Source organism: Lolium rigidum, chromosome 6 (assembly GCF_022539505.1).
Source record: "Lolium rigidum isolate FL_2022 chromosome 6, APGP_CSIRO_Lrig_0.1, whole genome shotgun sequence".
Taxonomy (NCBI): domain Eukaryota; kingdom Viridiplantae; phylum Streptophyta; class Magnoliopsida; order Poales; family Poaceae; genus Lolium; species Lolium rigidum.
The window spans coordinates 113,221,342-113,233,630 of NC_061513.1; the positions used below are offsets into that span (position 1 = coordinate 113,221,342).

Consider the following 12,289-nt stretch of genomic DNA (forward strand, 5'->3'; position numbering starts at 1 on the left):
CGTTTGGTAGCATGCATCACTTTCCTGCACCACTGACGCATTGGGAAGAAGTTCCCTACGAGTCGTAGATGAGCGATGGACCATAAAAACCACGTTGTTTGGTGGTCTGCATTGAGTTTTTTCGGCCCCGTGGAGATTGGGCTCTGCCCGTTTGGTAGTTCGGTTTTCAGACCATGTAGCAGCCCAGACGGTGCCCTGTTGTTTGGTTGCAACCCAGAAACTGCTTCTGCTTACCTCTTACCTTCGGTGGTGAGGTTACCAACGATCAACATCACAAGCAAGAACACAATTCACAGTTCAGACAAACTTAGCACTGATAATAGTTTAAACACGATCATAGTTCACGACGCAGGACGATCATAGTTCACGACACACCATAGACGAGTTCAACAGACGACTGGAACAATAAGTACACACAGACCAGAAGGTTCAGACATGACTTTGGAAGACGATACACCTGGTCGCGTCGCCATGGTAACGGCACATGGTCATCACCTCAGTGCAGGTGTAGTCGAAGATGACCACATTGTACTGGAAGGTGGACACCTTCTTGAAGACGAGGAACCGACCTATCCGCAGGCGATGAGCGACGGCGAAGGCCGCCCACCCCTGGTCGATGTATGCGTCATCGCCTTCTCTCACCGTAGTCATCCTCCAGTAGCAGCCAGTGTTGGTGGTGAGGATGATGTTCGAAGGGATTTCTCCGAACCACTAACGAAATCATGAGGGATCCGTAGCCGGTTGAAGGTTGGCTTGAAGACGATGCGCAGGAACTGGTTCAGCCCTACGTCCGGCTGGAAGTGGCCGATGTTAGCCGCCCTTCGCTTCTTGGACGGTCCCTCGTCCGGGGTCTCAGGTGACCCAAGCTTGAGCTTCTCAGTCTGCCACAAGAACACATGCCATTAGAGGTGTGCCTGCTCACAAGTATATAGATGAAAACGAACATTGAAAACATGTGATGACTCATACATTGGATCACACGGCAACTCAAGGAACTGCCCTCCAACTAAGTCTAGTGTGCAAGATATCACACACCCACGACTAAGTTTGAGGGCAACACCTTGCCTTCCAGTGTGCCATTGTTCAATCATTGGCCAACGCACTAGACAAACCAAAACAAGGCCTCATATATGTAGGATCACACGGCAGGCAAAGGGACTGCCCGCAAACTAAGTCTAGTGTGCAAGTCATATGGCACACACGACTAAGTTTGAGGGCAGCACCTTGCCTTCCAGTGTGCCATTGTTGAATCATTGGCCATTGCACTAGACAAATAAAATGAGACCTCATATATTGGATCACAAGGCAAGCAAAGGGGCTGTCTGCAAACTAAGTCTAGTGTGCAAGTAATACGGCACACACGACTAAGTTTGAGGGCATCACCCTGCTTTCCGTTGTGCCATAGTTAAATCATTGGCCATTGAACAACTGAAGTACAAACATGGAAAGCAAGGTAGCATAGGCCTCATACAATAGCACATATGGAGGAGATGTTTGATCTGAACCAATGGCATGGTGATGTTCAGTCATGACATAGGTTCTGATCTATTATCTCCTCACACTATGATTACCGGTTACAATCATCGGCCTAGTTCAATCATAAACTACACAATGTACAATAAACTACCGCGACTCATTCCACACAGCAATCTCAACATGCTAAACCCCAGCACAAAAAACCCTTCCCCTCTTTGCATGCACAGTAAGATCTGCCAGTTTCAGCAATCCAAAGCCAGATCTAGAAAGGATCTACCGCAATCCGATACTAGAGTAACAGATCTAAGCTAATCGAGACCATCAAAAGCAAGAACTGGACAAGAACATCAAGAAATGGGGACGAACACCTTGCAAACGTCAATCCGACCGCTATCCTAACGGAAACCCTAGCAGATCTAATGTGCATGTCGTCGGAAATGCCCGAGAATGGCATGTTCTGCCAGAACGAGTACAAATGTGAGAAGGAGAGGTCGTTACCACCATTGTTCCGGTCGAGGACGAGCTCGAGGTCGCGGGCGAAGTCGAGATGCCGATGAAGACTGCGGAGCAGATTACGGCCGATGTCGCGGTGCTGCTCGCCGATGTCTCCTCCTCCGGTAGCGGTGCTCCTCCGTGCGTCGGTGCGGCGGATTGGTCGGCGGGAGGGGAACCGCCGGGTGATGTGACAGTTTAGGGGAGGTGAGAGTGCGGTCGCGGGTGAGAGGAAAGAGAAGGGAGCGGTGAGGCTAATTATGGCTCGTGTTCCCGAAGGGACGCGGCGTTTCCGCCTCCCTCTCCTCGCGTGCAGGCTTCTGGCCGCAACGGACCTGGCCCTAGAGAAACTGTCATTCCAGACGTTCCTCCAGAACCTGTCCCGGGATGCTTTAAAACCCAGTTCATGCAAGAACGAAGTGGGCTGCAGGCATCCAAACGGACCAAAAATTGCTGGCCCGATGCAAGCCAAGGGGATGCAGGCAACCAAACGCATCCTATATGTCTGTCGCCTTGTCTTGAGAAATGAAAGGGTCACATACTGACATTCACCGTGAAAGAATCCGGTACAAATTTCTCTAGCAACAACGTAAGAACGAAATGCAAGCATCTAGTGCTAATCGGATCATGTGTGAACCAACAACTGATACACATAAAGGTACCAATGTATCACTGCAGGCAGAAAAAATGACTATAAGAAAGCACAAATCGGTTTGCCTTGATGCACCTCAAAGCGTAGAACCTAGTTCAACCAAGTCATACAATACTGCAAATACCAAGTGCGCTAAGAACTTTTAGCATGTTTCATATGCCTCAGTTGAACAAAATTTTATTACAGCTAAAAAAGATCCTAGTGTTCCTCAAAAACTAGCTGCTGTATTTAGAGTAAAGCCGGTAGGCAGCTGTCAGCCTGTGCAGCTTCACTTCTTCACCTCCTCGTACTCAGCCTCTGGAGCCTGGTCACCTCCGCCCTGCGATCCTCCTTCCTGCGAGCCACCAGCTGCGCCACCTCCAGATGCACCACCGGACATGTGCTGCCCAATCTTCGAGACAGCCTTGTTGGCCGCTTCCATCTTGTTCTTTATCTTCTCAACATCATCAGATGCCATCTCCCCGCGGAGATCAGCAACCGCCGTCTCAATCTCGGTGGCTACCTCTGCAGGGATCTTGTCCCTGTACTCTCCCAAGCTCTTCTCAATGCTGTAAATGGTAGTGTCTGCGGTGTTTCTGATGTCAATGAGGGCTTTACGTTCCTGATCCTTCTGTGCATGCAACTCAGCCTCACGCACCATCTTCTCGATCTCAGAGTCAGAAAGCCCACCGGAGGACCGGATGGTGATCTGCTGCTCCTTCGCGGTGGCCTTATCTTTCGCAGAGACTGTCACGATACCATTAGCATCAATGTCGAACGTGACCTCAATCTGTGGCAGTCCTCTTGGTGCTGGTGGGATGCCGACAAGATCAAACTCGCCAAGAAGTTTGTTGTCTGTCGCCATCTCACGCTCACCTTGAAGGACACGAATACCAACTTGTGTCTGGTTGTCAGCAGCAGTTGAGAACACCTGCGGAGAACATGCTAGATTAGTTAGGCCTAAACTATACAAAAAAAAAAAACTGAAGAGGAGAAACAGACATGAACAGGCAAAGCAATATCAGAGAACTTCACAAAAAAAAACACATTTTATGGTTATGTCGTACATGGAAGTTATCACTTAAATGAATAAGCAGGTACCATAATTCTCAGTTTTTAAAAAAGGTATCATAATTCTCAAAACAGAAGAATAATTAGGTACCATGCAGATGCAGCCATGCAATGCACAATACCAGATTATTGACAGAAAGCATCATAAGAATAGCCAAGGAGAATAAAGGACTATCAAAGCATGCATACCAATTATAAAATGCCCTGCGACAAACGTCAAAAGGACCTAATTTTTCTACTCCACTGAGCCTTATTTACTAACCTGGCTTTTCTTTGTGGGGATTGTAGTGTTCCTGCTTATCAGTCTGGTGAAGATACCGCCAAGAGTCTCAATACCAAGTGAAAGTGGGGTTACATCAAGGAGAAGAAGCTCTTTGACGTCTCCACGGAGAATGCCACCCTGAAGAGCCGCACCCATGGCCACAGCTTCATCTGGGTTGACTCCTTTGCTAGGGGCCTTGCCGAAGATTTCTGAAACCACTTCCTGCACTTTGGGAACCCTTGTCATTCCACCAACAAGAAGAACCTCATCAACTTCCTTCGCAGTGATACCAGCATCCTTCAAACAATTCTTGCACGGGTCTCTAGTCCTTGTAATCAGACCATTCACCAAACTTTCAAACTTCGATCTTGTCAATGTTATATTCAAATGTTTTGCTCCAGTGGCATCAGCTGTGATAAATGGAAGGTTAATATCAGTCTGTGCAGTTGATGAGAGTTCAATTTTTGCCTTCTCGGCTGCTTCACGCAACCTTTGCAGAGCTAGTCTGTCCTTTGACAGATCAATATCATCAGTTCTTTTGAATTCACTGACTAAGTACTCCAACAGAGTATTATCAAAGTCTTCTCCACCCAGAAAAGTATCACCATTTGTTGCTTTTACCTGACAAACATAATCAACACATCAGGAATAAGCATGAAATGTGTTATCTCTAATTTCTAGCTACAGAATCTTTCTAAAAGGGAGGAGTACAAAGTTAAGATGTACCAACCTCAAATACTCCATTTGAGATTTCAAGAACGGAGACATCAAACGTACCACCTCCAAGGTCAAATACAGCTATCAAACCTTCCTTGTTGTTTGTTCCATACGAAAGAGCAGCAGCAGTTGGTTCGTTGATGATCCTTTGGACATCAAGTCCAGCAATTCGACCAGCATCCTTGGTTGCCTGACGCTGAGCATCATTGAAGTAAGCTGGAACTGTGATCACAGCCTTGGAAACAGATTTGCCAAGATAAGCTTCAGCAGTCTCCTTCATCTTGGTCAATACAAATGCACCAACTTGGCTCGGTGAGAACTGCTTTCCATCTGTTGTTTCAACCCAAGCGTCACCATTGGGAGCCTTCACAATTTTATATGGTACCATTTTCATCTCCTTCTGCGTCTGCGGGTCATCAAAGCGCCGTCCTATCATACGCTTCGTACCAAAGAAGGTATTCTGTGGGTTTGTCACTGATTGACGCTTGGCCGGAGTTCCAACAAGCCGCTCCCCCTTTTGACTGAAAGCAACAACTGATGGTGTCGTCCTAGTACCTTCTGAATTCTCTATCACTTTTGCACTCTGCAATAATTTTTCTCTTTTATGTAAGCACATTGTTTAAGAAGCTGAAAAGAAAGCACAGCAGAAGAGTATATATACGAGAACCACTCACCTTTCCCTCCATAACAGAAACACAGGAATTCGTTGTCCCCAAATCAATTCCAATAACCTCATTTCCAATTGGTTTTGCACTGTAACAGAAAAAAAAAGAACATGGAGAAGTTAGATGCATACTGCAACCATCTCCTTCAGATTGTGTAAACCAAGATGAGGAAATTACCTGAAAGTTCTTGCAAGACTTCCCCATCTTGAACAAGCATTTGCACTGAACGTTGACTGAATAACGTTTGTCAACTGAAACACAAACAAGTTGAAGGGGCAGTCAGAAGGTAAAATGGAACAAGATATATGCTGCTTTGTGATATATTAGTATAAATCTAAACTTTGAGCATTTGTTTGGCAGATCTATGAAGAGTAGGGAAGTAAACAATAATCGTGATCTGCATAAAGTTCAAACAGAAGTTGGAAAAAAGGACGAAAGACAGAAAATGAATACTCTTGGTTTACATGAGAAATTGAGAATGCAACAACCAAAGGCTTGGTTTCGGAATTGGGTTGCTGAGGCCGTGTATCATTATATAACTAGTATGACTTGTTGCATAATTCATGCTACAATACAATGATAGTTTAGGGAAATTTCCATGCGATGGTCAAGATATACAGCGGCTGGTACCTTCTCAGGAATAGGATATCACACCACTCCGTTTGGCTGCGTGGACCAAACTAAGTTGACATGGAGACAAGCAGAACACTTGCAGCAAGGTGTAGGAAGATGGGTCTCAAACTTAGTTTTTGTATCAAATGGGGGTCTAAGGTAGCGTGCCTTGAAATCCTGGACATGTATGAACGAAGTGATGTAATCTCTACCTGGACATGTTGGACGTTACTTTATCGTAATGGTGCGGCTTCTAGCTAAAGCATACCGAGCACAAATTCACTTACCGACAAAAAAACAATGGAACAAGTCTGCCGACAACAAGTTTCTTTGTCACAGTCGTGCGCAGAAATAAAGCAAAACAGCTGAGGCTAAGCCAAATCCCCAGCAACCAAACGGCGGACAAGTTATGTATACATCAATATAGGCCAGATGCCCAAAGATACACTGTGTTCGTTGATGTATGTGCGCAATTATTTTTCCGGATCTGTCACTTAGTTTTCTAAGTACTTCCGTTTTTTCGAAGATGACTGACGAACTAATCTGGCAATTTTTAGGAACCCGAAAATTCGCTTGGGTTTCCGGTTAGAGGAGGAAAACCTACAGACGGAAGGATGATTCATGGAAGACCTATAGTACTGCGGTTGGAGGAGCTACTGGTCGCTCGCCGAAGAGGAAGAGGGACCTGGGGGACGGGCGACATGGCCGGAGCATACAAGGCAGGAGGAGACACATGGTGGTGAAGAACTAACCGGTGAGTGGTGGCCGAAGCACCGGTCCGCCGTCGAGCGGAGCGCCATCGCCGATCGCCGCATCGCGCACTGCCTTGCTTGCTCCTCAGCTCCTGGCGGCTAGGGTTGGGGGACTTGGGAGGATGGGGTCGCGGCCGCGTGTACTGCTGTGAGTTCTGAGAAAAAAGGGAGCCTAAATTATCGAGGGGAGGTGCAGCGAATGGACGACATGGGCCTTTATTGCCGGATTGTTAGGAAGTTAGTTTAAGCCTCATTTCTACTACCCCTGGCCCAAGACCGAATTAACTACACTGTTTTTTTTTTTTGGGTCACAAGTGGTTCTGCGGCCTGTCTGGAAGAATTGCGTCCTTAAGACATCTCCAACAGGGCGACCCAAACCGCGCCCAAAACCGCGGCCCAACGCGGGGACGCACCGTAAAAGCGGACGGCCGCGGCATCCGGAACGACGCAAACCCGGCCCAAATCTGGGCTAGGTTTGCGTGGCCGCGGATGGCACGCGCCGTCCGCTCGCGTCCGGCGCGCGGTCGCCTCGTCTCCCTTGGTCCCACCCGCTCGGTGACCGGGGAGGCTATTAAATGGGGACCGGAGGGGATCTGGCCCTCCACTCCGGTCCCCACTCCACTCCGCAGCGAAACCGCCGCCATGGCCAAGCGACGGTTCGCTTCCGCCAACGACGACGAGGCGGCGGCGGCCGCCGTCGTCCGTCGGCGCTGCGGCCTGCGGGAGGAAACCGAGGCGGCCTCCACATCGGAGAGGCCGCCCGCGGCGGCGCGGCATTGCCGCAACCGCCGCCTCTGCTGCTCGAGGTGAAGCCCGAGTCCTCGGAGGAGGACCCGGACCTAGGCGCTGCGCTGATGATCTCGGCGGCGGAGGAGGAGGCGAGTGGCCGCACCTCCATGCGGCCATTCGCACCTCCGAGATGGAGGAGGCGGAGGGCTGGGTGATACGTGATGGCGTGTATTTCACACGTTCGTTGGGCAACCCCAAGAGGAAGGTATGATGAGCACAGCAGCAAGTTTTCCCTCAGAAAGAAACCAAGGTTTATCGAACCAGGAGGAGCCAAGAAGCACGTTGAAGGTTGATGGCGGCGAGATGTAGTGCGGCGCAACACCGGAGATTCCGGCGCCAACGTGGAACCCGCACAACACAACCAAACTACTTTGCCCCAACGAAACGGTGAGGTTGTCAATCTCACCGACTTGCCGTAACAAAGGATTAACCGTATTGTGTGGAATATGATTGTTTGCGAGAGAAAACAGTAGAACAAGTATTGCGGTAGATTGTATTTCGATAAAGAGAATTGGACCGGGGTCCACGGTTCACTAGAGGTGTCTCTCCCATAAGACGAACAAGCATGTTGGGTGAACAAATTACGGTTGGGCAATTGACAAATAAAGAGAGCATGACCATGCACATACATATCATGATGAGTATAGTGAGATTTAATTGGGCATTACGACAAAGTACATAGACCGCCATCCAACCGCATCTATGCCTAAAAAGTCCACCTTCAAGGTTATCATCCGAACCCCCTCCGAGTATTAAGTTGCAAAGCAACGAGACAATTGCATTAAGTATGGTGCGTAATGTAATCAACAACTACATCCTTAGACATAGCATCAATGTTTTATCCCTAGTGGCAACAACGACAACACAACCTTAGAACTTTCGTCATCGTCCCGGTGTCAATGCGAGCATGAACCCACTATCGAGCATAAGTACTCCCTCTTGGAGTTAAAAGCATCTACTTGGCCGGAGCATCTACTAATAACGGAGAGCATGCAAGATCATAAACAACACATAAGCATAACTTTGATAATCAACATAACAAGTATTCTCTATTCATCGGATCCCAACAAACGCAACATATAGAATTACATATAGATGATCTTGATCATGATAGGCAGCTCACAAGATCCGACAATGATAGCACAATGGGGAGAAGACAACCATCTAGCTACTGCTATGGACCCATAGTCCAGGGGTAGACTACTCACTCATCACTCCGGAGGCGACCATGGCGGTGTAGAGTCCTCCGGGAGATGATTCCCCTCTCCGGCAGGGTGCGGGAGGCGATCTCCGGGATCCCCGAGATGGGATCGGCGGCGACGGCGTCTCGGTAATGTTTTCCGTATCGTGGCTCTCGGTGCCGGGGGTTTCGTCACGGAGGCTATTTGTAGGCGGAAGGGCAGGTCAAGAGGCGGCACAGGGGGCCCACACCACGGCCGGCGCGGCCAAGGGGCCGCGCCGCCCTAGGGTTTGGCGCCCCTGTGGCCCCTCTTCGTCTCTCCTTCGGACTTCCGGAAGCTTCGTGAGAAAATAGGCCTCCGGGCTTTTATTTCGTCCAATTCCGAGAATATTTCTTTACTAGGATTTCCGAAACCAAAAACGACGAGAACAACGAAGCGGCACTTCGGCATCTTGTTAATAGGTTAGTTCCGGAAAATGCACGAATATGACATAAAGTGTGCATAAAACATGTAGATAACATCAATAATGTGGCATGGAACACAAGAAATTATCGATACGTTGGAGACGTATCGGCATCCCCAAGCTTAGTTACTGCTCGTCCCGAGCGAGTAAAACGATAACAAAGATAATTTCCGGAGTGACATGCCATCATAAACTTGATCATACTATTTGTAAAGCATATGTAGTGAATGCAGCGATCAAAACAATGTGTATGACATGAGTAAACAAGTGAATCATAAAGCAAAGACTTTTCATGAATAGCATTTCAAGACAAGCATTAATAAGTCTTGCATAAGAGTTAACTCATAAAGCAATAATTCAAAGTAAAGGTATTGAAGCAACACAAAAGAAGATTAAGTTTCAGCGGTTGCTTTCAACTTGTAACTTGTATATCTCATGGATATTGTCAACATAGAGTAACATAATAAGTGCAATAAGCAAGTATGTAAGAATCAATGCACAGTTCACACAAGTGTTTGCTTCTTGAGGTGGAGAGAAATAGGTGAACTGACTCAACATTGAAAGTAAAAGAATGGTCCTCATAGAGGAAAAGCATCGATTGCTATATTTGTGCTAGAGCTTTGATTTTGAAAACATGAAACAATTTTGTCAACGGTAGTAATAAAGCATATGCATCATGTAAATTATATCTTATAAGTTGCAAGCCTCATGCATAGTGTACTAATAGTGCTCGCACCTTGTCCTAATTAGCTTGGACTACCTGGATTATCACCGCAATACATATGCTTTAACCAAGTATCACAAAGGGGTACCTCTATGCCGCTCTGTACAAAGGTCTAAGGAGAAAGCTCGCATTTGGATTTCTCGCTTTTGATTATTCTCAACTTAGACATCCATACCGGGACAACATAGACAACGAGATAATGGACTCCTCTTTTAATGCTTTAAGCATTCAACAACAATTAATTCTTTTCTCATTAGAGATTTGAGGATGTTTGTCCAAAACTGAAACTTCCACCATGGAACATGGCTTTAGTTAGCGGCCCAATGTTCTTCTCTCACAATATGCATGCTCAAACCATTCCACTCAGTGTAGATCGCCCTTACTTCAGACAAGACGAACATGCATAGCAACCCACATGAAATTCAACAACGAGTTGATGGCGTTCCCCGATAAACATGGTTATCGCACAACAAGCAACTTGATAAGAGATAAAGTGCATAATTACATATTCAATACCACAATAGTTTTTAAGCTATTTGTCCCATGAGCTATATATTGCAAAGGTGAATGATGGAATTTTAAAGGTAGCACTCAAGCAATTTACTTTGGAATGGCTGGAAAATACCATGTAGTAGGTAGGTATGGTGGACACAAATGGCATAGTGGTTGGCTCAAGTATTTTGGATGCATGAGAAGTATTCCCTCTCGATACAAGGTTTAGGCTAGCAAGGTTATTTGAGGCAAACACAAGGATGAACTAGTACAGCAAAACTCACATAAAAGACATATTGAAAGCATTATAATACTCTATACCGTCTTCCTTGTTGTTCAAACTCAAAACTAGAAATTATCTAGACCTTAGAGAAACCAAATATGCAAACCAAATTTTAGCATGCTCTATGTATTTCTTCATTAATGGGTGCAAAGCATATGATGCAAGAGCTTAAACATGAGCACAACAATTGCCAAGTATCACATTACCCAAAACATTTATAGCAATTACTACATGTATCATTTTCCAATTCCAACCATATAACAATTTAATGAAGGAGAAACTTCGCCATGAATACTATGAGTAGAAACCAAGGACATATTTGTCCATATGCTACAGCGGAGTGTGTATCTCTCCCATAAAGTGAATGCTAGGATCCATTTTATTCAAACAAAACAAAAACTAAAACAAAACGACGCTCCAAGAAAAAGCACATAAGATGTGGCCGAATAAAAATGTAGTTTCAGGGGAGGAACCTGATAATTTGTTGATGAAGAAGGGGATGCCTTGGGCATCCCCAAGCTTAGACGCTTGAGTCTTCTTGATATATGCAGGGGTGAACCACCGGGTGCATCCCCAAGCTTAGAGCTTTTCACTCTCCTTGATCATGTTGCATCATACTCCTCTCTTGATCCTTGAAAACTTCCTCCACACCAAACTCGAAGCAACTCATTAGAGGGTTAGTGCACAATATAAATTGACATATTCAGAGGTGACACAATCATTCTTAACACTTCTGGACATTGCATAATGCTACTGGACATTAGTGGATCAAAGAAATTCATCCAACATAGCGAAAGAGGCAATGCGAAATAAAAGGCAGAATCTGTCAAAAACAGAACAGTTCGTATTGACGAATTTTAAAATGGCACCAGACTTGCTCAAATGAAAATGCTCAAATTGAATGAAAGTTGCGTACATATCTGAGGATCATGCACGTAAATTGGCATAATTTTCTGAGCTTCCTGCAGGGCAGTGGGCTCAGATTCGTGACAGCAAAGAAATCTGGAACTGCGCAGTAATCCAAATCTAGTACTTACTTTTCTATCAACGGCTTAACTTGGCACAACAAAACTCAAAACTAAGATAAGGAGAGGTTGCTACAGTAGTAAACAACTTCCAAGACACAAAATAAAAACAAAGTACTGTAGGTAAAAACATGGGTTGTCTCCCATAAGCGCTTTTCTTTAACGCCTTTCAGCTAGGCGCGGAAAGTGTGTATCAAGTATTATTGAAGGGTGGTGCATTCTCAGCGAGGTGTGGAGTTTTATCAACTAGGCATATTATATTAGATACATAAGTTTTAGCATCTCCCTTTTCATTAGTCTTAGGTGTGCTACTCTCATCAAACAAATTTTCGGGAACAAGCCAAGCATAGTTATTTTCTAGTGCATCATTCATAGCTAGGAGCTTACATGGTATTGGTGCTTTGATCTCCCCTCCATCATCAATATTATTAGTGTATCTTATTCTATCCATATCCATCTTTTCAAGGAGACTAACAAAATTAGTAGGAGAACCAAGCATATTAAATTTAGCAAACACCTTTCTAGCTTCTCTTGCTAGACCACCAAATTCTCTAAGAAGGGTTTCTAATACAAAATCTTTCTTTTCCCCTTCTTCCATATCACCAAGCGTGAAAAACATGTGTTGGATTATAGGATTAAGATTAACAAATTTAG

At 45.7% G+C, this 12,289-nt stretch overlaps 1 protein-coding gene across 1 annotated transcript; it reads right to left on the reverse strand.

The window, feature by feature from the left end:
• Positions 1–2,656: 2,656 nt before the first annotated feature.
• On the reverse strand, positions 2,657–6,812 carry LOC124659532 (heat shock 70 kDa protein, mitochondrial-like). Its single transcript, XM_047197398.1, has 6 exons — positions 6,679–6,812; positions 5,492–5,565; positions 5,324–5,402; positions 4,663–5,232; positions 3,933–4,553; positions 2,657–3,530 (listed from the first exon to the last, which is right to left on the reverse strand). The coding sequence occupies exons 1-6, from the start codon at positions 6,739–6,741 to the stop codon at positions 2,889–2,891; spliced, it is 2,049 nt and encodes a 682-aa protein (XP_047053354.1). The 5' UTR covers positions 6,742–6,812; the 3' UTR covers positions 2,657–2,888.
• Positions 6,813–12,289: the final 5,477 nt, after the last annotated feature.